Below are 23,401 nucleotides of genomic sequence, written 5' to 3' on the forward strand. Positions count from 1 at the left end.
CCTAAACCAAATAGGTTCCGTTCGTTAACCTAACTTTACTTTTATTAGTATAACCAAACGGTAAAGTTAAACGTTTACTTAGTACTAATAATATTCTTTTTTTTTTTTTTTTTTTTTTTTTTTTTTTTACCTTTCTTACTGCATTATTGTGTACCAAGGATTTATAAATGGAAGTATTATTAATATTAACATTATTATACAATCAAAAAGTATCTAAAGTCCCGACAAAATTGTAAACAACAATCTATTTTTTTGTTTCCAAAATTGAAAATACTGGGTTGCAGCCATCAATTCGGCATTCTGAGTACGAACATATCCGTTCTCATTAGCCATAGCAATCTTTTCTCGAAGTACGTCCCAGGTGCTTGCATAAACCGGAGAGTTAGGTGATAACAAAAACCTAGCAATACGCGAAGTATTTTCCTCTTCTCCAATGTATTCCGACAGTTTTTCCCTTGTGAGGAAATACTCGCAAAATTCAGATAATGCCATGTCTATTCGACCACTGTATAAAGTCCATACGATACGTTTATTCAACAAGGATTCGTCAAAATCAACACCCCATTTTCTTAATCGAAGCCATTCTTTATCTAATTCGTGAAAGGCGCTGACACTGGCTAAGAAAGAAAAGTACGTTTCTGCTGAAGTGTTCAGGCTTCCTTTATGAGCAGCAACAATTTCACTTTCTTCATCCGCACTGTCATCCTTACCTGATATAAAATTTTCAACTTTCGTTGACATAAAGTTCTGCCTTGCGACCCGTAAAATTAAATCCCAGAATTTACGAGCAAGTAAGTTATCGTGCAAAGAGCAATACAGTTGCATACTAGCCATAGCAAAGGGGATGTCAGGTTGCGAAGTGATACTCTTTGAATGGTAATCTAGATACAATGCAAGAACATTCTTTGCTTCCGCCATATCTCCCAAAGAGGTATATTCCCGAATCAATGGGGAGAATAAAGATACTGGGTATCGAAGATCATTTGCCGTTCGTGGATTGAAAATAGCAGCTCTGCGTTCTTTGGTTTGAAAAATGGTATTCATATATCGTTCGGCCTGTGCCAAACCTTCGGCGCCTTGTTTACAGTAACTCGTAATAAAAGCAGCTAAAGACAATGGAGTCGTCTGTATTCCTAATGAAGACATACGCTCCTCTAATGATCTTATTTGATCAAGCTGCTTTAAATTACCAAGTATGGTAACCACAATTGAAAAATGAATAACATTTGGTCTTTGAATTGTAGAAAAGACATTAAGAGCTTGCTTGACTTCACCAACGTTAGTGTGATAGAGCATCATTATTGTATATAGATAATCACGTCCCCCTTTATCATATTTATGTGCAACAGCAGTGCAACGTTGTAATAACTCATAGTCATATTTATAAAGTGCATACCTCATGAGCATGCGATTCACACTAGGATTATTACCTATGCCAAGCTCTTCAATTTTTTCAAGGCATAATTGAATCTTTTTGTCATTAGCTGCTTCAATATAAGCATCTAGAAGTGCTGCATATCCTTCAGCGGGAGTCGGAACGCCCAAATCCGATATATACTTATAAACTTTTTCCATGGCATCTAAATCTTTTCTTCGCGAAAACAAGGTGATGCAGCTCACCAAAGTTGATTCATCAATAAAAGACCTATCGTTTTTGAATGTTCTTAGCAAATTCATTGCCATGGAGGCGTCAAGGCTTACAGTCGTTGATGTGAGGAACAAATTGAACAAATGTCTAAGGTTTTTAAGTTCTCCGGTAGCTTGAGCTTCTTGATAAAACTGTTTTACATTGTTTATATCACCGCAATAAACCAACGCTTTAACGGCAGCAACAAAAACGCTCGGAGTTAACCTATTGTTGAACTGTGTTCTATACTGATTGATCAATGGCAAAAGATCCTCTGGCATATTATACTTTGATATGGCCGTAAGGAGCCTTGAGAAAATTTGAAGAGAAGGTATATATCCAGTTTTTAAAATAATCTTAAGAACCATATGAAATGAGTCTCGATTATAATAACCAGCTGAAGTAATGATTCTTAATAGGTCCCTTAAAAGTACCTTGTTTGATTGGAGCGTGTGCTTCTTGGCCGAGACTTCATTAAATACTTGTACCGCCGCATTCAACTTATTTTGCTGAAAATAAGAGTTCATCAATAATTGACAAGGACCTCTAGCAACCCAATTAAAATTGTTGAATATTTCATGAGAGAGAGCAACAACTTTTTGATGTTCTCCATGAACGAATAAAAAATGTAAATAATGAAAATAAAGAATCCTTATACGATGTTTGTTGGCATCAGCCTTATTAAGCGAACGTAAGACAACGAGAGGATTTTCTATAGCAGAAAAAGCATGAGCAAAAATTTTGCGAAACGGATTATTTAATATGGTAATGTCAATTTTATCCCGAAATTTTTTAGGTAAGTTCATGTACAAATGAAAGACATAATCGGGCATGTTTATATGCATAAAAAAGGACATAAAGGGAACAATTTTCTGTGCTTGCATGCGGAATCCTCGATTATCGTTCTTTAAGAAGAAGAAATAAAACACATCATAAATGGCAAAGGCAAGATGATGAATCGAAGAAGTTTTTAGCATGCGATATTGAAAGTACAAGTTTGCTTTTTCAAGAAATGCATTTGAAGGAAGGTAAAAATATGGGGCTAATTTCTGCAGAAAAATAGCCGATTCTGAAAACCAAGGTGAGTTAGAATTAGATAGCTGATTCAAATTATCTTGAATATGAGGATCCGAAAACACTAATTCGGGAAGAGTCTTCAGATAACGGTAAATGAGTTCATCGTTTGAAGGAACCTTTTCAGATTCACTGCTCACAGAAATAGGATACTGAAAGCTTGGCAAGGAGGTTACAAACGATTTTCTCTGTGCACTCGTGGGAATCGATTTTAACTCTCGTTCGGCTACAGACAAAGGTAAGCTTTTCGATTCCTGCTTAAAGTGCAAGCACCTATATAAAACACTCAGCGTTAAAGCACGGTTGATTAAGAGTGAACGTCGCGTGTACGGAGAGACAATTCGTTTACATAACATTTAATCGTATATACAAAAGGAATGGATACCAGAGCAACTTATTTTTCAAAGAGGGCGAGCGGATGCAGTTTATGTAAAACCAAACAGAATCCAAATCATGAATAGGACTATCGATATGGAAGAGAATTACAAGTCCAGAAAAGAATAAATAGAAGAATTACCTTGGATTTAGAAAGCAGCCAATTACGAAGTCATAAACCGTGCTTTGTCAAAATATAACCGAGAGAAAAAAAAAAAAAAGAGGACAGGTTCGTTTTGTATGAAGAAAAAATAATGATACAAACAAATTCTTCAAATGCGTTAAGATGTGTATCTCACTGCTCCAATCGGCATAAGACTTGAGAACAAATTCTTCTTAAGTAAAGAAAGACGAGTTCAACAGACAGCTTCTCGATATTTATTAAAGCTAAAATTCGCTTCGTGCTTTGTTTATGCCAAGTATGCCACTGATGAGCTTGAGTTCTTGTCAACTCGAAATACGGTATGTTTTCGAGCTCGCTAAAAGACTATTGCCAAAGTCAACGAAGCGTAACGATAGGAGAAACTGAGAAGAAAAAGTGGTTCTGGGAAGTTGCCAAAAGCGACAAAGGAAAGGAGCCATTGTAAATATTATTCACGAGAATACAAATTATTAGGGCGTCAATTTTGGAGAAATAAAAGTAAATAGGGATCCCATTAGAAAAAACTAAAAGCCGTGTTGGAAAATGGCAAAAAACGACTCGAGCAAACGCAAAGAAGGATTCAAATTTCGAGTGCTTCCTGAGCATGCCTATCAAGGGAAGGCCAAAAAAATCAAGCAAGATCTGATTTTAAAAGCAAAAGCCAAAAAGCATTATTACAAAACAGTCAAACCTGAGGAGTATGGTAAAAAGAGGACAGAGGAAGAAGCGCCTAAGCCTACACCAAGGAAGAATCATTTGGAACAGCTATACGAAGTATCCGAAGATAAAAGGCGAAGAAAAGAAGAAGCCATAAAGAAGAAACAGGAGAAACAGCAAGAACATGATCGAAAAATTCATGAACGCATAGAGACTCGCAAACAATTGTCAAAACGGACGAAGCATGGTCAGCCTGTTATGAAAAATCAAGTCAGTGTTTTGTTGGGTAAAGTCAAGAAGGAAATGGCTTCTTGAAATTACTTTGATAGTACCCTTCTGGTACTTTGAGGTTTGACTTGGTATTTTTCGTCCAGAGGTCTGCAATCCTGTAATTTTTTCTACGAAATATGTTATCATGGCATACAAGGTTCTCGTATTTCATTTCTAAACTTAACTGAACATTTCCTAATTCTTTGATTACACAGGAAGCACGCTTTGTTGATTACCGCAATCTAGCGTGGGATATTATACATTATTACGATATCGCTATTCACCTGAATTATTATACTCCTTAAAAAAGTCATTCGAAAAGGTTTGTTTAGGGTAGGGTATGAAAACAGTCACAGTTTCTTTCCATACTCTTAGTCGTAGTTGGAAACTAAGAAAAAACCACAACGCAAGATGGCTACGTCGAGTCTCACCCCGGGCGTCTCTCTTGATGAGAATGGCAGCATCAAACTTTTTAACAAGTTCCCTTTTGAGGGTGTTGAAGTGAAGGACATCTCTTTGGTTGATTATATCACCATTGGCAATGGTCAACCCCTTCCTCACACCGCTGGCCGTTTCCAAACCAAGCGTTTCCGTAAGGCTCGTTGTTTCATCGTTGAGCGTTTGACCAACAGCTTAATGATGAACGGCCGTAACAACGGTAAGAAGCTTTTGGCTACTCGTATTGTCAAGCACGCTTTCGAGATCATCAATCTCTTGACCGACCAAAACCCTCTCCAAATTTTGGTTGACGCCGTTGCCGCTTGTGGTCCTCGTGAAGACTCGACCCGTATCGGTAGCGCTGGTACCGTTCGTCGTCAAGCTGTCGATGTTTCTCCTCTTCGTCGTGTTAACCAAGCCATCGCTCTTATCACCGTCGGTGCTCGTGAGGCTGCTTTCCGTAATGTCAAGTCTATTTCTGAGTGCTTGGCTGAAGAAATCATTAACGCTGCCAAGGGTTCTTCTAACTCTTATGCCATTAAGAAGAAGGATGAACTCGAGCGTGTTGCCAAGAGCAACCGTTAAAAATCTACCTTTTGTATTAATGGATATATTTGCTCTTGTAACTGTTGTTCTGTAGCTGGTAATATGGGAGGCAACCATTTTCAGATGAGTATGTATACACGACTGCAGAGTAGTGTTGTAGAAGAAAATTGCCAAGTGTAATAAGTGTGGTATTTCACTTTGGTACGTGTATGACATTTATTGTCGATTGTTAAATTGTTCATGTCAAATGACTAGAAAAGGCAAAATGAATTAATTCAAGCAAGGAAAGAATCGTCATTATATTCTAAACGATTATAGTTTCTCATAAAAAATACCCATTTTTCGAAGGAAAAAGAAACAAACAAACAAACAAACATAAAGTAAAGACAAAAAGAATATATACATGAAGCGAATCACAGAAAGCTCGAATCTAAAACGGGTCTCTAGTCAAGAGCTGCAGCTTTTCGATTAACGATCTGCTGCTTCATGGATTCAATGGATTCTAAAAAGTCAAGACTTTCATCTAAAACATAAATATAATGATTTTTTGGAAGAATACATGTAATATATAACCGTTGTAGCCAGTTTTCACAGTATTCATCAGGACATTCTAAAAGAAGCTGCGTGAATTTCTCTCTTAAAACATCGACGTCTTCTCGTTCTTTAATTTCCTGTGGTGTGGATCTTTTATTTTTTCGTTGCGCGGTATTGTCTGCAGCTGGCCGTTGGGGGGAAGGAGGGATAGAAGCAGCATTCATAAAATATGAAGAAACAAATAAAGACCATATGTAATGAAAAGTTCGTTTATCCTGGAAGGGGAGGAAATGAAAAGCCGGATGACCGACGTGTGTAAGTGCAACCTTTTTTCGAAATTCTAGCTGATGCGCTGTACATGTACCATCGTCCTCAATGTTTTCCATATGTTCGGTCAAGCGTTTCCAAAATACGGACTTGGGATTGCTGTATTTGTATAAATAGGAACCGATGGTAAACGTAACAATAGCCTGAGCCTCATCTGCTTCTGTCATGGACCGGCTGTCGCTGTAATATATGTGTTTAAATAGCTGTGCATAAGACTCAGAAAAATATGAAAAAGACATGCTTTGCTCATTGGAAAGATTTCGCCGAGCTGAATATTGGTAAATAAACTGTTGAAGAGCTTCCGTTGTCCATTCTATGCTTAAACTGGAACGGGAATTTTTACTGGATCGCTCTTTATGAGTAGCCGAACAAGAAAAATTATTTTCCTCTTCTTTAAGAACCAATTTTTCTTCGTGAGCTCTACGCCTTGAACGGTTGCAGCAGTACAACAACCCCCATAGCATTCCAACTCTTTCAGAGACACTCCTCAAAGTACTGTGAATGTTGTATCAAACAGAACAAAGCCAATTATTCAGTAAACGGGTCAATAAAATACAAATCCGAGCTCACAGATAGCTGCAAGTTAAGGGTCTTTCTGAGTTGAAGTTGTTTGTTTATAAACTTCGAGAAATGGAACAAAATACAATCTCAGAAAGAACTATTGAGTCTTATATAAGAATAAACCATGAGAAATAGTTTAGAACCACTTTTCACTATCGTTTACCCTAAAAATCTGATTTTTAAGTATATGGTATGTTGAGGGTGACACATAATATTGCGAAAATAAAAGCGATATGGCCATGGACGAAATACCAACTTAGATAGTAGACAATTAAATTAACTTAGAATAGAGAGAAAAACCACAGATGAAATAAAAAACCCATAAGAAAATCTGAGGCCAAACAGTTTTTTACTTCAAAATTTGCGTTTGTTTGCTACAAATGAAGGAAGGGCTCAAAGCTTGCAACAGTAAGCACTTCTATTTACATTTGCTTTTGATTCAATTCAACGTAACGGATTTCTACAAACACAAAGAGCGATTGATTAGTTTCACGACAGAGAAAATAGGGATTTTAACTGTACTGTAGATGAATTTAAATAATAAGAAATATCAACATCATGATACAAAGAATGAACTTAGCATAAATATGACAATATCCCATGACCTCGAACAAGACATGGGAGTTTTGGATATGTATCACAAACCATGCTGTCGTACTGAAAGACTATTATTAACAAGAACCGTTCAACCATATTTTATTGTTCCTTTCCTAATGAACAAATATACGTAAAATTAAATATCTGCTCATTCAGATAGCAATGTCAGCTTTTTCCAAAACGGAAACCGAGCGCAACGTAAAAATCCAAAAAAAAAAAACAATGTAAACAACTCCTAATATCCTATATTACCCTTTGTAAGACGCTTTGCTAGTATGTCTAACTTTGTCTAAAAACCAGCACGAGACGAAGCTTGATTTTTGGGGGACTTCTTCTTGGAAGCAGTCTTCTTCTCTTCGGTGGATACTTTTTTATTCTGCTTTTTCTGGTCCAGATTGCTAGCTTTGCGCTTTTCTCGCATGTCCTGAATCTTGGAAGCTAGTTTTCCACGTATCTGTGACATACTTTCAGCACGGCGATCAGAATCTTCATTCTCTTCCCCGTTATCTTTTTCAGCACTCCAATTTGGAGGTCTCTTTCCTTCTTTTTGAGATTCCTCTTCGTCGTTTAAACCATCCAAAGAGAACTTCATTTTGCGACGTTCCTTTTTTTCTTCAGAAGACGACTTCTTTTGCTTCCATTGGTTCTAACAGCATGTTAACGGTCATTCAATGTCAATTCCTGTTCAAAAGCACCTACCGTCGTTTGTTCTCGATAATACAGTTTTGCAGGTATATAACTTAACAATTCTTCAAATCCATCATTCCAACCCTGAATACGATCCTATAGAATGATTAGTTTTTTCATTTACAAGATTTCTTACCTCTATTTCCGTCATTATGCTTAAACTGAAAATTTAATCGCAAACTTTCAGTTGGTAGCTGGCAAACTTGAAACCTGCAATTCACCACTTGAGTATCCCAAATATTCCAAGACCTTGAGAATGGTAAACGCACAGCAATTAGAACTTTTAATTCAATCTAAGCTACAACCTACTCATGTTGTAAGTCTTTCTCTTATGGGTTAGCATGATTTAACTCTGATTTCAGGAAATCCAAGATTTATCTGGAGGGTGCGGTCAAAACTTTGTAGTAGTCATTGTTTCGCCTTTATTTGAAGGAAAAACAACTCTCGCTCGCCATCGGTTTGTCAACCACGAGCTTGAGGAAATTGTGAAACAGGTTCATGCGTTTACGCAGGTATGTTAGATGCTTTTCCCATAGATACGAAAGTTGGGGTTTCTTTTTGTCTCTTTCTCTTTGTTATCGACCGAGAGTTATTCTTTGTTAATGAGGACCTGTCATACTAATCGTCACTAGAAATGCTACACCCCAGCACAATGGGAATCGATGAAGAACAACTAAAGAAAAAACATATGGAAGCAATATCTCGACTTATAGGACACTTTGATAGGCTGTCTATTATGCATGGTTTTTTCCTACAACTGTACATAACTATAGAACGTTTGTAAATGCTTGTGAATTATAACGCTCAAACACTTTTCTTAACCTTTACACCTTTTTTCCTCCCTTTGCTGTGTATGCGTGGTTACCTTTCCGCTAGCGTATTTTTTTTTTTGTCATTACTGGTATTAACCAGCGTTCTACCGAAAAGCAGATTTAGTTCGGTCTTGTGGGAAAGATATACACACTCCTTTTGATAAGATTGATTTCATATATGGATTGAAGACAACGCTTATCCTTAGGCGTCCTGTTCAAGAAAGGTAATCGGATTGGAAGATACCTTTTGTGGGAATAAAAGACCAAACTCGATAAGGGTTGTTAAGATATGATTTATATACATAATAGTTTGGGCATTCTCACTCTGTCATAAACTAATTTTGGTAGCTGCAGAGCTGTTAGATTACAATTTTTGTCTTTCGTCTTGGATTTGCCGAATGTTCAATATTCATCTGTTAGCAGTCATAGCTCAAGTTCTGTATTCATATAATTATAGAGACGAATAAGTATAAAAACCCGTTTATTCTTCCCAATCTTGAGTAGGAATATGTCCTTCTTTTGTTTCCATAAATATAATTATAAAGAATGGAGCTCATTAAGGAAGTACATATAATATTATCTATTTCGAGCTACATTTTTATAGCCGTAAGGGCTTCAGAATATTCTTTCTTCGAACAAGTATTTGGTTTTAGGCATAATAGCTGACATTATAGGAATAATGCTTCCAGTATGTGAAATAGTATGGTTCTTTCTGCTAATGAGGTATAGAATCTTCGAAGAATTTTTGCTTCTTTTCGAACAGAAAAGGAGGAACGCTCGTACTCCAGAACAGCTGTACGCTCGATAGACTGTGTGTGATTGTGCTATACTAATTTTTTTTTTAGTTTTTCCATCTAATTGGTTATATTTTTTGCAATGTCATTTTTAGTTTGTTAGTCAGGAGGAAATCACCTACTTTATCCATTGCTCCCTCATAGTACTCCCTGTAACTCGAAAAGAATTCCCAAAATTTCGTAGTGAATTAAAGATAAAAAAGAAAAACCTAGTGTTTTACGATTCTGTCTAGGGAATTTATGACTTGTCATCATGAATATGAATCCTTGACATGCTACACAAGAATAGTCTAAAAGGATCAGTAACGTCTACAGAAAGCAGCCGTTTTTTATTTATATCTCCTTTGTTAATATGGATTTGAGTTTTTATGCTACATGATGCTACACGACAATATAAAAGGTTTGGCCTTAGGGATAAATAAAAATGCATTTTTTTATTGAAACTTCTAATAACCTAACAAAAAGAAACCCTTTTTTTTTATAACCATAAAAAAAAAATATAAAAGAAAGCACAAGGCATGTAGTAGCGGATTTAAGCCTTTTTTGGGGGACAGATAGGAATAAAAAAAAAATATTAGCTCAAAAGATATATATATATACATATACAAATAGTGTTGTAAACAAAAAGCTATCAGTTCAAACCTTTCGAAGAGCGGAAAAATAAAAAGAGCCACATTATCGGATGTTAAGAACAAGGATAGAAGAAAAAGTAGGTAAAAAACAATATAGACTAGACTTCCGGGGGACTGGATACTTGAGACAGAATCTCTTTTCCGGCTTCATAAGCAGCCCAGGAAACGGCAGTGGCCGGCATGGAAACGATAACACGAGGCTTGATACCTTTGAAGAAAGCAGGGACACCACCAAAATTATATATGATTCGGATGGCATTAAGGCAACCTTTGCATTCTTTCACCTCTTGGATCGTGGAAGAGCCACGGGTCTGTAAAAGCGTCTTTACGACATCCAGAGGAGTAGTCAGGCTTGCAGCGACTGCACCACTAAGACCACCAGAAATGATATGAGAAACGGGATTGTAAACGCCTTCAGGATTAAAAAAGTTCATTCCAACATCGTAGGAACCAACCTGAATAGCGGTATAAGGTATGGACATGGCGATCGAGGTAGGATAGGAAATGTAAAAGGCAGACACGCCTTCACGACGGAAAAGTGTAAGAGCGCATTGAAGAGGAGATCTGTAGTTGGTAGTGGGAAGTTGCATTCGTTGCTTGATAACATCAAAGGGGGTCATAAAGGCATCACTAATGGTAGTAGCACAAGCACCGGCCAAGGATGTGATGAGCGGCCGATCAGCGGAAGCGTTGAATTTGGACTTGAACATTTCCAGAACAGAGAAATAAATGGCATGGGAAGGTCCAGCACCCATAATGACACTGCTAATACCTCTCCAAAGAGAAAAGACACCCTCGGTTGAGCCAATTTTGTAAGCAGAAGCCACGACATTACCAGTTGCGCTGCGAGAAACACCGTTGAGTATTTGCATGCGTGTTTTAATGGCGTCTACAGGATACATGACGGAGTGCTCAAGGATACCGGAAAAGGCACCGGCAAGTAAGTGAGCATACATGGGTGAGTTTTCGGGAAGGCCTTCGTAATCATAGTCTTCGGTGGGATAAGTCATGATGAATGATTATGATGATGATAGATCGAAGAGAGAATAATAAAAAGACAGAAAAGCAGTTATTAAGAAAAATAAAAAAATAAAGAATTAAAAATGAAGCCCAAAGAAATAAACCAAGGATCTATAAGCCGATTAAGAAAAGACGAACTGAAATGAACTGTTTGATCCTCCAAAAATGAATCAAATTGAATCCGATACAAAAAAGAAATCTGTTGAACCAAGTTAGAACCAAAAAAGGAAACAATCAAAAAAAAAGCCTTTGTAATCAGATATGCAAATCACGGAAAATGGATACTCGTCTATCGTTTGATAGTACGTTTGAATCAAGCAACACCGAGTGAATGGTGAAAGCTTCGACGGACGGATAACTTGAATAAATCAACTATGATGAAGAGAACCCAAGTCTCAAGGAAAGTTTTTCGTTTGGAAATTCGTCTATATAAATTTCGCCTATAAAGCTGATACTTCCATCCAGTCGATTAGATTCTCCAAAACAAAGGCTCAAAACTTGGGAATAAGTCTATTGAAGTAAATCTAAGTTAGAAAGGAGAGAATGGAAGAAGAAAAAGGTTGTCAGTCGTGGTCTTGACCTGAGTGGATCTGCATGTCAATGATCCAATCCTATCGACGAATGAAAACGAAAAGTCAAAAAGGAAGATCATCTCGGAAATAGGGTAGAGGCGAAAACATTATATAAAAAAAGCTCGAACAACTAAATTTAAGATTTAAAACAAGAGATTAACGAAAAAAAATGTTGAAAAACATGAATAACAATTGAAATTTTGGAAAAAATTCTTGCTCCATCACAGCTTAACTCCAAACATTATCAGATGAAGCAAGAAAATCCCCCTGACATCATCATATTAAAAATTTTATCTGATGCCGAAGGAATCGGTTATTGGTCTGCTTAGCGGTCGCTCGGTTCTCGTTGGGTAAAGTAAGTAGTCACAAGCATCAGATAAAATATGTAAACAAAAGAGATTCAGCCAAACAGGAAGCAGTCCTGATTCATGATAGTTTATAATGGAAAGAGTGTAGGCAACAAATGGCTTCTGGGGAGCATAAAACATAACGTGTGTACAGCATTCTATATGAAATGAGTCGGTGTATTCAAATCCTTAAAAGGCCGAATAGAATCGCTGCTTCTTCGGTTTGTTTGTTCCTTTTTTTTTTAATCCGGTATTGGATGCTCCGTTTGTTCTTTTAATCCCTTTGTATCTACTGACCCACGTAGATATCTTTGCTTCATCCTTTTTCCCTTCGTTAGTAATCATCGTATATAACGACACCTAACAAAGTGTACCAAGGTATAAAACGCTTCACAATAATTTCAAACGCTGGAGGCGGCAAGTAGAAAAAGAACAAACAAGTAACATAGCCATGTCCCCTTGTCAACTATTCTTACCAGGAACCAACACCATTGTTGCGAATAATTAATATCAAACGTCTCTGAGAATCGACCTTTTGGTCACTAAAACACAGAGAAGATGCCGTCTTCGAGCGGGTCCTCCGACTTTGTACGAATATGACGCGGTTCAGGCATCAGGAATTCGAGTTTAGCTGCTAACAGAGTCTCTAGGTGCGAAAACTCTTCAACATGTTGGAAGAACCCGAGTATCGCCATATTTTGCGCTGGAGCGATACTGGAGATTCTTTTATTGTGTTGGATGTAAGCTTTTTTGACGGATTTTGCCGGTTGAAATAAAGAAAGAAAAAGAGAATTCTGAAATCCTCGAAAAGCGTTTAAGAGGGGAAAAGAAAATTGGTCTAGTGAAACACTATGAATCGGGTTGTTTTATTACAAAAATCGCTTTTCGTTTTGAAATAAAACAATTCTATTCAATTTGCAGATTACGATTCTGTCGAATTCTCATTTGGACGTTCATTCGGACTGTTATCATCATTATATATATATTTCTAGAAAAGCAATCTCACTTTTTTTATCAACTTCAAAAGCAAGCAGACTTTCAAAGTCCTTTTTACACTTTGATCATTCGACTTAGCAGTCTTGCAAGGCAATGGCAAATGATCTGTTGTTTTTTTTTTTTAAACAAAAAAAGAATTTCCATTCTGAATTTTTTTTGCTCCTTTTTACTTGCATCACGAATTGTTGATGAAGCCTTTTTCTTCTCCTTTTTCTTTCTTTTATTTTACTACAAGCTTTTTCCGTTCAACTTCTCTTCTTTCTGCCTAATAGTAGGCTTGTCCTTTCTTTTCCCATATGTATTAATAAAATACTAATGCTGAATGTTTTAGACGAACGAGTTTACAAAGACGATTTTACCTCGACATTTTAAGCACAGCAACTTTGCTAGTTTTGTTCGACAGTTAAATAAGTAGGTCTTTATTCGAGGCTTACTATGAATGTTACTAACCCGTAAATTAGATATGACTTTCACAAAGTGCGTAATGAGGACGGGGCTCCTTCCATTTATGGTGAAGGTGTAAGTAATCTAGCGTTTTACTTTTCATGTCCAACTTACACGGTTTTAGGCTTGGGAATTTCGCCATGATGATTTTCAACTGCATCATAAAGATCTGCTAGATAATATAAAGGTATGCTTATATAGATCACCCTTCCTGAAGATTGCTAATTTCATTTCTTCAGCGTAAGGCTCCTTCAAAACGTAACATGTCGAGTGACGCTGCTACTCCCGCCATTGAAAACCTTCGGCAACGAGTTGATGGTATCCATGACTTTCAAAAATCTTTGGATACGAACCTTGCTGGTCTTGCAAACAGTTACCAAACTATTCTTTTAAAGCTGTTCGAACTCAAACGAGGAATTGAGTCAAGAGACTTACTCATTGGTAGCCTCATATCTTATTTATGTGATATGGAAAGCAATAATCAGCAACAAACTACTTCCAACTCCATGTTTGTTCCTTCTCATCCACTTCAAAAATTAATCGATGGCTATCAATCCATCACAAAGGGACAAAATCTCACTCCTGTCTCGTCTATGCCTCATATTCCTGCGTCTCAACCATTGGCAACACCGTCTTCTGCGTCCAAGATTGCTATGGATTCAACCCTTGCCAGTCAAGGCACTCACAGATCATTATATGCGACACCTTCTTCAGATTATGATCTAGCTGGCAAGGAGAAGCAGACTAATGGAACGGCTTCTGCTACCTCGCTAAATACATCTTTGTCTGCGAATGGACCACCAAATTTACCACACCACCCTGCCTTCTCTATTTATGAAAAATACCCTCCTATTCCTCAACCTACTGAACCGACATACAGCCCTCATCTAGAGCAAAATCCATCCATATCTAAATCGTATTCCCAATTATCGGTAGAGTCTTTAGCAAAATCAAATCCCGTAACGGATTCCTATTCTTTAATGGCTTCTAATATGTCTGTTACTGGAGGTATTTGGCGAAGGCAGCCTCGTATTCTCCTAGTTGAGGATGATGAAGTTTCAAGAAGGATGACTATCGATTTTCTAACTCTTTTTGATTGCCAAGTAGAGGTTGCTGTTGATGGTATAAGCGCTGTAAATAAAGCAAATAGTGGTGGTTACGACTTGATCTTGATGGAATTCATACTTCCTCAACTAGATGGTCTCTCAGTTACGTGCCTTATCCGCCAATATGATCAAAATACTCCAATAGTGGCTATTACGTCTAATCTATCCATGGACGATGCTGTCAATTACTTTAATCATGGCGTTACTGATCTTCTAGTAAAACCTTTTACCAAATCGTCATTACTACATACATTGAAAAAGCAATTAATGAATTTGTTACAACAAAATTCTACTGTTAGCTTATCATCAGGCTCACCAGGAGAGGATTTAAAAGACAGCAAACAGCCTGTTTCTTTTTATTTAGAAACCGACACACCGATGTTTCCGGCTCGTGTGTTGCAGGACCCTGTTCAGTCTGGTATTCATCCTCCACAATAATACCGATGACAATACAACCTTTTGCATGGTATTTACAAAGCAGGTCTTTTGCTTCATTAATTTTTTATTCTAGATGCTTTAACTGGTTATGACTTGTATTATAAATATATTTTGCTGCAATATAGTTAAGGTATGTGTTTTTTTCTCTTTTATATAAAGGAAACCCCAAAATTATAATGGGTTTAATACTATTGTTCAATTGTTATATGCTTACTTTTAAGATTCAATGTGCTTTAGCATTTTATAGCACTAGTATGAATGTAAAATTAAATATACAAAGTAACTTTTGCTAATGTTTGTGTATTCATGCCACTACTCTAAATTGATATCTCAAACTCAAACTTCCAAAGGTCCATATACTTCAACTTGATTCCTATAAACAATAAAACCAGAAACCCATTACTTACGTAAAGTCAAAATTCCTTTTTTTTTCTCCAAAATACGTATCGGTTACTCGTCATCTTCATCATCTTCCTCCTCTTCGCTTTCACTTTCAGCGGTATTAAGCCAATCGACAAATTGCTTGCCATAATTGTCTCTCAAAACTGCTAATTCACCTTCGGCGGACCGTGGATCGTTGTACCAGTCCAGGACGGCGTCGTCTTCTGCAATTTCTAGTTGATAGAGATAACCCAACAATTGCAAAAATTGCTTTTGCATACTCAAACGGATGCAATATTTCTGAAGAGTCAAAAGATTATCGACTTGTTCTTCATGATTAAACGTAAGTTTCAGAAGTAAAGGACCCCAGCGAGTCATAACTTTAGAAATAGACTCTTTGGCAGGAAAATCAAGATATGAAATACGCTTTAAAATCGCAAGAATGATAGCTGAACGAACTTCATGGTAATTGGCATTCATTGCCATTCTAAGTGTATTCAGTTCCAATGCGGCAATTTCAATAGAATGGTTTTCTTCAAAGGCGCGCTCAATACTTTGCTGGGCTTCTTTATTAAAATCTCCCTCATCAAAATCATCAGAGTTCATAGTGTTGGCCGAATCACGTCTGGCAGAAAAAGGGATAAAATCCATGTCTTCTTCAGAGGAAGAGGAAAGCTCAGAGATTTCTGAGTCAGAGAGATTTAAATCTTCAACACGATGTATAAGACCAGAAGCTTCCATAAGCTCTTCCTCGTCTTCGGAATCGGCTTCAGCGTGATATTCTTGTCCCAAACCGCGTTCTCCTACCAAAGCAGGGTCATTGGGTATTCCTTGCGAGTGGCTTTCATGTGGTGTCAAACGCAAGTTTTCAGTAACATTAACATTGTCGCCAATGATAACTCCAGCAGCGAGAATGGCACCATCTTCTATGGTACAATTGTGTCCAATCTGTATATCATTTGCGATAATAGCCTTTCCAATTCTGCAATTATCACCAATCCTAACATTTTCCCAGAGGAAAGCACCATCAATGTTGCAATTATTGCCAATTATGCAGTTTCTGCCGATAACTGTATTAGCAACGATGGAAGCATCTCCAACCTTGGTAAAAGCACCAATGAGGGTACGAGCTTTTATTTCACAAGAACGAGCCAAAACAACCTCATCTTCCTTATAAATTTGGTATCGTTGATAGGTAAAGCTTTGGTTTAATAAATTGCTGTCAGGAACAAACGGATAGACCCATCGAGAAATAACATCCTTACTTATAGCATCATAAGTTTGCAAACTACGAACACGAGCAGCATAATTGTCTTTGGTAACATGACAATGAATACTTTTGCCGAGTAAATCAGACGTCAAGACACCATAAACAAAATCTTTTCGAATGTCTTGATAGTCAAAATTTTCCGTGAAAAGAGCAGGAACATCGTTGGAGCAAATGTCAATTTGACAGTCAATTAAATCGTTCCTAATCTCAAGCTCCTCGTGCTCGTTAAAAATTTCCGGGTCCATAGATACATAATGTTTTCCACGCTCATTAGCTTGGTAATGCACACATTGACTTGTCTTTTTGTCAATAACAAAAACAGAGCTTTCTGTACTTGCTCTTGTGCGATGAAAGGGACTAGCTTCACGGACGACCATTGTCATAATTGCATTTTTGTCTACCTCCCTTCTTGCTCGATGCTCTTCTAAAACTTCTTTTAAAGGCACATTTGAAACCACATCACCGGAAACCAAAATAAAATCTGAAGTAATTAATTGTTTGGTATCCAATTCACGAAGAGCATCACCAACTGAGAGGGATTCACGAGAAACAATGGTATGGACGCTAAATGGAGAGGATGCCAAGTTCCACTTAGAATTTCTGAGACTTGTTAGCAAGAATATACAAAATAGGCAAGTACATACTCGATATAACTACGAATTTGATCGGCGTGAGCGCAGCAAAAAACATAAACCTCTTGTACACCTGCTAGGGCCAAAAACTCAAATGTGTATTCAATCAATGGGGTATTTGCCAAAGGAAGGAGGCACTAAACACATTAGCTATTGACTCCTATTGCTGTTTTGCTTACCCTTGGCTTATCCAATGTTAAAGGACGAAAACGATAGTTGTAAGAGTCCGACAATACAATTGCTAACGGTCAGTGATTGTACTAATAAAACCGATATAAACACACCTTGTAAAGCACTTTTTGGCTTCTCTAACTTGCCATTGAGTCCTTTCGAAGACGGAGCCATTTTAACTAAATTTTGGTTTTTGCTAGGCTTCATTTACTAGATTCCTTTCTTTAACAAACTGCATTCTGTGTCACTATATAGTAAACAAAAAAGAATCCAAAAATAAAACGGTATACATACCGATAAAATAAGAGAACCGGTTTATAGATGAAACGCAGAGCTTTAATTTTCGTCTCTCATTTACCAATACTTGGGTGACTAATGAGTAATGAACACACCTACAAATGTTCCTTTGCTACAGTCATAAAATATATTTATACAGAATAAAATCAAGAAAAATAGAGTGAAACAGCATATCATCATCATTTATGGAAGCCTTGTTACGAATTCCCAAGAAAAAAAAGAAAAACCAAAGAAAAATTCAGCCGCAGACAACGTAAATAAAAAAAAATCATCAACTTCATAAAATCCAGACAACTCCGTAATTACAGATTCCCTTTTTGGAACCTTGAAAAGCTCGGTTGTGAAAAAAAAAAGGGAAGCTATTCGTGTTGATCAACAGAGTACCCATAAGAGAACAAAATACAGTAGAAAACACTTTTATGTAAGTAAAAATTTCTCAATATCACAAGACGCATGCTTTATAGGATTTTTCTCCAATACATAAAACCAATTCATCGTTCCGTACTTGATTCTAAAAAAAGCATATGAACAAAAACATCAAGGGTGAAATCTGGAAGAAAGAATAGACTTATTCTAAAGTCCAGAGTTCAACATTCACAATAAAGATTCTCTGATTTTGGCAACTACGGTGACTTAAAGGAGAGTTTTTGAAAGCAGGCGTAGTGTCCGAGTAAGCATATTCCAAAGTTCCATCTAGCCAAAGACTGTAGCGACCATTTCCACCTCCTAAAGCGATGAAACTTCTTGTGCAATAGATAACAAAGTTTGAGTCTCCAACAAAGGGAAATGCACGGAATCTATTATTGTCAGAATAGCATTTCCACAAAAACGATTCATCGGAGCCAACATAATGAGGACGTGGATTCAAATACTCATCTACATAGGCTCCAAAAACATTATCATGCACATCCTTTGCGACCAAAATGCAAGCACCCTTAGGGCTTCCGGATTCTTCCTTCTGTTTCATACAGTTCTGATACATAGTGTGAAGTGATGCTCCGTCGTGCTCAAGAGAATACACCCTTTTCCATACTTCGGCAGCAGCACACCTAGGAGGCAAGTGCTCTGTGATGCGCTGGGCAAGCTTATCGTCAATTAAACCATCATCGGCGGTTAATACACGAGTAGGCTGTGACATTATATATAAAAGTATGTATCCTTTGGTTTTTCTTTAAATTATGATGAATATGACTGGAGAAAATCGACTGGAATACCTTTCCCTTTTATATCAGTTATGACGCCCAAATGTAAACAAACCCAAGTAACAGATGTTTGACATATATGAATTCTCACAAGCTAAACAAATCAAGAATAGGGTTTCCAATGAAAGGCTATTTGTTTACTCCTTCAAGGAGTAATTCTGTTCTTAAAAGGGGTGATTATCCGAAGAATAGTGATAACTTTCCCGAGCCTTTCCAATGATACCAACTTTGCTTAAGAAAAGTAAACAAACAAACGATTTATGGATTTGCGTTGGTTTACGAGAATCTCAGAAAGCAAAAGGCTATGCACTCATTAACTGATACTACCTGTTTGGTCTTGCTATTAGTGTCTTGCTATTAGTGTCTTGCTATTAGTGTCATTTGAAAGGATAGTATAATCGTATACTGATGAAAGAGATATTGAATCAAAAGTCAATTACTGATATAGAGCGGGAAATTTCTGTTTGTAAGGTACTCTTTAGATATCATTAGAATCGGTATAATCAATGTTCTCTTCTTGGTTACAATCCGTGGGCGTTTCGTTTTTATAGTTTTGAAGGAGTTCTTCTAAACAAAGACGTCTATTTTCCTTGCTAATAATGGCATCCCTTTTTTCAAACTCCTCCAGCTCGGTAATTGCTCGTTTCATACAGCTACTTTCTTTGTGTCGCGTAGATTGTGAAAGCGTGCGGCTTAATTGAAGCTTAAATAAATCGACATCAAAGTAGGAATATCTTGTCTCACTTTTTCGGATGTCGCTTCGATGCCTTTGACTTTCATCAAAAGTCAGCTCTGGCTTCGAATGTATCTGGGAAGCCTCATATACCTCTCTCGATTGAAAATCGGGATGCATATTAAATGGAAGCAATCTATCCTCTTGAAAGAACTCAGAAAATTCTGGGCAATTTTCCTGACTTCCATTAGGAAACTCGGCTCCTTCCATTTCTCAAATATGACTATAAAGCTTTTTTGTGCAAGAGCGACGGTTATAGGAACCTAAGAATATCTTTCCAGCTCTAGTTTTACCCTTTCAATTTCGTTTTCAAGTCTTTGTATTTCAGAATTTTCACGCTGTAATATGTTTTCTCTCGCAGAAACTTGATCCTTCTGTCTTTGTTCAAACAAATGTAATCTTTCCTTTTGTTCTATTAGTACTCTTTCCAGATTTTCCAAAGAGGTCATATGTGTATTGTACTTCTCAACTAAGGCTTCCAAATATTCTCGTCCGCCTTGCATAGGGTAAATATCCAACAATTCTTCAATGCAAGCAACGTGATCTGCAGGACTCTCCGAGTTGAATTTTTCCTCGATTCCTTTTGGTAAAGATGTCGCTTCAGCGGTGATTAATTCTTCTTTCTCAGCGTCTCGAATTAAATCTGTAATTGAATTCACATGAAGCAGAGCATCAGTAAATCTCGTAGCCGGTTTCTGCTCAGGTTCAATAAGTCTTTCAGAAGAAACACTTATAGAATTCAAATGCTTTAAAAATTCTGCCATTCCTTTTCCTCTAATACGAACAATAGATTTAATTCTTCTACTAAAGATAAAAGAATAATATATGATAATTTTTTTTTACCTCAAAGAGAGCTTAGAATGTCAGTAAATGCATGGATCGTAAACCGTCTTCGGATTTCGACGATTCTGTTGACCAAAAATCTAGATCGTACTTAAAATTATCCGAACTTCCTTTCTGATCAATATAACGGCTTACTAATCGAGGTTTCTTACTGAATAGGTCTCCTAACGTAAGCACGAAGTGGTCTATGAACCAGGACTACTACCACTTGTCGATTGCTTCCTTGATTACTATATCCAGAAGCAAGCTTCTGGAAGTAGACCAAACAGCTTACATCTTGAATTTTTTGAATATAATATCTGTTCACGGACTTGCCTTTTATTTTTCACTTTGCGACAATACTTTCGTTACACCGAATTCACATAAAATTGGTCAGACTGAATTGAATTTTTCAAAACATTAAGAAAGACAAAAAAGGAAAGCTAGTCTATTTTTGAGTCATTGTTCATACCTTTCAAGTTCATTTGATTGTTTTTGATTGTAAGAATTGTCCAGGAAAGGATATAAAGTTTGCGAAACGGAATTAAATTGTTCTTATTTATTACCCTTTAGAAAAATCACTCTGGCCTTTCAAAGATGCTGTGCGCAGCTATCTCAAGGCAAATATCACGATCTATTAATGAACTTCCCATACGTTATGTATACAAAGGGCCCCTCTCTGTAAACCAAATATTAGCTCCGAATAAATGCTCTATTTTGGGCAATTCTACATCTTTGAAGTTTTCCACTGTTTCTTACCTTAGAAAGACACCCAACCCTACGGGGTCTTTAAAAGCAGAAAAGCAACCTTTTGATGCAGCCAAAAAAAATGAGAAAGTTCATACTGGTGTGTCAACTGCAAATTCTGCTAATTCAGAAGTTAAGAAGAAAGACACCTACGTAACGAGCTGGATGATAGTTAAAGATATGATTCAATATGTTTGGCCCAAAGGTAAGCTCAATCTAAAAGTGCGAGTAGTCTCAGCTTTGGTACTTCTCGTTGCTGCAAAAATATTTAATGTCCAAGTCCCGTTTTACTTCAAGACTATTATCGACACCATGAATACAGCAGTCGTTCAAGAAGTGGGTGCCCTTTGGTCCACCGTAGGTGCTGTGATTGTAGGCTATGGCCTAGCTAGGGTGTTTTCTACCGTATTTCAAGAATTACGGAATAGCGTCTTTGCTTCTGTATCTCAAAGTGCCATTAAAAACGTTTCCAGTAATGTTTATCAACACTTGCTAAATTTGGATATGAATTTTCATTTATCGAAGCAAACTGGAAGTCTAACTCGTGCTATGGATCGAGGGACTAAGGGAATTAGCTTCGTCTTATCTTCACTCGTGCTACATATTATCCCCATTACTCTGGAAATTGGCATGGTCAGTTCTATTTTAACTTACAAATATGGTGTTTCTTTTGCTGGTATTGCAGCAGCTACAGTTGCATTGTATTCTTTGTTTACGGTGAAGACGACATCTTGGAGAACAACTTTTCGGCGTCAAGCAAATGCAGCTGATAACAAGGCTTCTGCTGTTGCCATTGAGTCCCTCATAAATTATGAAGCTGTCAAGACATTCAACAATGAGCCGTACGAATTGAACCGATATTCCAAACATCTTTCCGCATTTGAAAAGGCAAATATTCGTGTTGCTTCATCCTTAGCCTTTTTGAATAGTGGACAGGCAATCATATTCTCGACTGCTCTTACTCTTATGATGTGGATGGGATGTCGAGGAATCGTTTCATCAAACTTAAGCGTTGGTGATTTAGTTATGATTAATCAGTTAGTTTTTCAGCTTTCAATCCCCCTGAACTTTTTAGGATCGGTTTACCGTGAAATGCGTCAAGCATTCACAGACATGGAGCATTTGTTTTCTTTAAAACAGATAAATATACAGGTTAAAGACGCCCCAGATGCCAGAAACTTGGTAATGAAGGGAGGTTCTATACAGTTCGATAATGTTTCATTTGCATATAATCCCAACCGCCCAATCTTAAAAAATTGTTCTTTCACTATTCCAGCTGGCAATAAAGTTGCGTTCGTAGGACCCAGTGGATGCGGAAAGTCTACACTATTAAGACTACTATTTCGGTTTTATGATGCCAATTCCGGCAAAATTATGATTGATGGGCAACCATTAACTTTAATGACATTAAAGTCCTTAAGAGACGCAATTGGGGTAGTTCCACAAGATACTCCTTTATTTAACGATACTATTTTGTACAATATAGGTTACGGAAATCCAAAAGCTTCAAAAGAAGAAATTATTCAAGCAGCGAAGCAAGCTCAGATTCATCACATTATAGAAACCTTTCCAGACGGGTACGACACAAAAGTAGGTGAGCGAGGACTAATGATATCTGGAGGAGAAAAGCAGCGGTTAGCTGTCTCTCGATTATTATTAAAAAACCCAGACATTCTATTTTTTGATGAAGCTACCTCTGCTCTTGATACCTCAACTGAGAGAGAACTCCTTCATAATGTGAATTCCCTTATTCAGAAGTCAAAGAAAACAAGTATCTTTATAGCTCATCGATTGAGGACTATACGAAATTGCGATATCATATATGTACTTAAAGACGGACAAGTGGTTGAACAAGGAACCCATGAAGAACTAATAAGATTAAATGGGATTTATGCTTCTATGTGGCATTCACAGGAGAGCATAGAGGATGATGGCAAAGATATTAAGAAGGAATAGACTGTCTCTTGTTCATTAGAACCACTTTCACATAATGTACGATTTTCTTTCTTAAGTACTGGATTTCTCCACTATGTTTCATTGTCAATTTGTAATTTGTACCAATATCTATGTATGAGGTTGACTTTAAAAACCAGAATTTGACCTTTTATAATAAAATCTTTTTCTCTTAATTCTAGTAAAATTAATGTCTT

At 37.1% G+C, this 23,401-nt stretch overlaps 14 protein-coding genes across 14 annotated transcripts; 6 read left to right on the plus strand and 8 right to left on the minus strand.

The window, feature by feature from the left end:
* Positions 1-213: 213 nt before the first annotated feature.
* Positions 214-3,156, minus strand: SPOG_04713 (translation regulator; the record flags this gene model as incomplete). The annotated part of the gene is made up of 2 exons (XM_013167404.1): positions 214-2,974; positions 3,143-3,156. The coding sequence occupies 2 exons, from the start codon at positions 3,154-3,156 to the stop codon at positions 214-216; spliced, it is 2,775 nt and encodes a 924-aa protein (XP_013022858.1).
* A 605-nt stretch (positions 3,157-3,761) lies between these two features.
* Positions 3,762-4,190, plus strand: SPOG_04714 (rRNA processing protein Fyv7; the record flags this gene model as incomplete). Its single annotated transcript, XM_013167405.1, has 1 exon — positions 3,762-4,190. The coding sequence occupies one exon, from the start codon at positions 3,762-3,764 to the stop codon at positions 4,188-4,190; it is 429 nt and encodes a 142-aa protein (XP_013022859.1).
* Positions 4,191-4,291: 101 nt separating this feature from the next.
* SPOG_04716 (uncharacterized protein) lies at positions 4,292-6,780 on the minus strand. The gene has a single exon (XM_013167407.1). It carries the CDS (start codon positions 6,452-6,454, stop codon positions 5,573-5,575), a length of 882 nt encoding a protein of 293 aa, XP_013022861.1. The 5' UTR covers positions 6,455-6,780; the 3' UTR covers positions 4,292-5,572.
* On the plus strand, positions 4,557-5,263 carry SPOG_04715 (40S ribosomal protein S5; the record flags this gene model as incomplete). Its single annotated transcript, XM_013167406.1, has 1 exon — positions 4,557-5,263. The coding sequence occupies one exon, from the start codon at positions 4,557-4,559 to the stop codon at positions 5,166-5,168; it is 612 nt and encodes a 203-aa protein (XP_013022860.1). The 3' UTR covers positions 5,169-5,263.
* A 452-nt stretch (positions 6,781-7,232) lies between the features above and the next one.
* On the minus strand, positions 7,233-8,028 carry SPOG_04717 (ribosome biogenesis protein Rrp14-N). The gene is made up of 3 exons (XM_013167408.1): positions 7,972-8,028; positions 7,848-7,931; positions 7,233-7,794 (listed from the first exon to the last, which is right to left on the minus strand). The coding sequence occupies exons 1-3, from the start codon at positions 7,984-7,986 to the stop codon at positions 7,438-7,440; spliced, it is 456 nt and encodes a 151-aa protein (XP_013022862.1). The 5' UTR covers positions 7,987-8,028; the 3' UTR covers positions 7,233-7,437.
* Positions 8,029-8,045: 17 nt separating this feature from the next.
* On the plus strand, positions 8,046-9,141 carry SPOG_04718 (BolA domain-containing protein). The gene is made up of 3 exons (XM_013167409.1): positions 8,046-8,151; positions 8,198-8,347; positions 8,468-9,141. Exons 1-3 carry the CDS (start codon positions 8,092-8,094, stop codon positions 8,510-8,512), a joined length of 255 nt encoding a protein of 84 aa, XP_013022863.1. The 5' UTR covers positions 8,046-8,091; the 3' UTR covers positions 8,513-9,141.
* Positions 9,109-9,674, plus strand: SPOG_04719 (uncharacterized protein; the record flags this gene model as incomplete). Its single annotated transcript, XM_013167410.1, has 3 exons — positions 9,109-9,335; positions 9,377-9,442; positions 9,537-9,674. Exons 1-3 carry the CDS (start codon positions 9,327-9,329, stop codon positions 9,672-9,674), a joined length of 213 nt encoding a protein of 70 aa, XP_013022864.1. The 5' UTR covers positions 9,109-9,326.
* A 170-nt stretch (positions 9,675-9,844) lies between these two features.
* Positions 9,845-11,633, minus strand: SPOG_04720 (iron ion transporter). The gene has a single exon (XM_013167411.1). It carries the CDS (start codon positions 11,081-11,083, stop codon positions 10,172-10,174), a length of 912 nt encoding a protein of 303 aa, XP_013022865.1. The 5' UTR covers positions 11,084-11,633; the 3' UTR covers positions 9,845-10,171.
* An 819-nt stretch (positions 11,634-12,452) lies between these two features.
* Positions 12,453-15,210, plus strand: SPOG_04721 (transcription factor Prr1). The gene is made up of 6 exons (XM_013167412.1): positions 12,453-12,600; positions 12,663-12,752; positions 13,340-13,419; positions 13,470-13,527; positions 13,577-13,639; positions 13,692-15,210. The coding sequence occupies exons 1-6, from the start codon at positions 12,571-12,573 to the stop codon at positions 14,994-14,996; spliced, it is 1,626 nt and encodes a 541-aa protein (XP_013022866.1). The 5' UTR covers positions 12,453-12,570; the 3' UTR covers positions 14,997-15,210.
* Positions 15,211-15,226: 16 nt separating this feature from the next.
* SPOG_04722 (translation initiation factor eIF2B epsilon subunit) lies at positions 15,227-17,796 on the minus strand. Its single transcript, XM_013167413.1, has 5 exons — positions 17,745-17,796; positions 17,564-17,682; positions 17,459-17,520; positions 17,292-17,416; positions 15,227-17,247 (listed from the first exon to the last, which is right to left on the minus strand). The coding sequence occupies exons 2-5, from the start codon at positions 17,655-17,657 to the stop codon at positions 15,447-15,449; spliced, it is 2,082 nt and encodes a 693-aa protein (XP_013022867.1). The 5' UTR covers positions 17,658-17,682; positions 17,745-17,796; the 3' UTR covers positions 15,227-15,446.
* Positions 17,797-17,838: 42 nt separating this feature from the next.
* On the minus strand, positions 17,839-19,307 carry SPOG_04723 (TLDc domain-containing protein 1). Its single transcript, XM_013167414.1, has one exon. It carries the CDS (start codon positions 18,883-18,885, stop codon positions 18,316-18,318), a length of 570 nt encoding a protein of 189 aa, XP_013022868.1. The 5' UTR covers positions 18,886-19,307; the 3' UTR covers positions 17,839-18,315.
* Positions 19,291-23,401, plus strand: SPOG_04726 (ABC family iron transporter Atm1). The gene has a single exon (XM_013167417.1). It carries the CDS (start codon positions 21,102-21,104, stop codon positions 23,205-23,207), a length of 2,106 nt encoding a protein of 701 aa, XP_013022871.1. The 5' UTR covers positions 19,291-21,101; the 3' UTR covers positions 23,208-23,401.
* SPOG_04724 (uncharacterized protein) lies at positions 19,428-19,892 on the minus strand (the record flags this gene model as incomplete). Its single annotated transcript, XM_013167415.1, has 1 exon — positions 19,428-19,892. The coding sequence occupies one exon, from the start codon at positions 19,890-19,892 to the stop codon at positions 19,428-19,430; it is 465 nt and encodes a 154-aa protein (XP_013022869.1).
* Positions 19,946-20,446, minus strand: SPOG_04725 (DASH complex subunit Spc34; the record flags this gene model as incomplete). The annotated part of the gene is made up of 1 exon (XM_013167416.1): positions 19,946-20,446. The coding sequence occupies one exon, from the start codon at positions 20,444-20,446 to the stop codon at positions 19,946-19,948; it is 501 nt and encodes a 166-aa protein (XP_013022870.1).

The sequence above is a fragment of the Schizosaccharomyces cryophilus genome, assembly GCF_000004155.1.
Source record: "Schizosaccharomyces cryophilus OY26 unplaced genomic scaffold supercont4.2, whole genome shotgun sequence".
Lineage (NCBI taxonomy): Eukaryota > Fungi > Ascomycota > Schizosaccharomycetes > Schizosaccharomycetales > Schizosaccharomycetaceae > Schizosaccharomyces > Schizosaccharomyces cryophilus.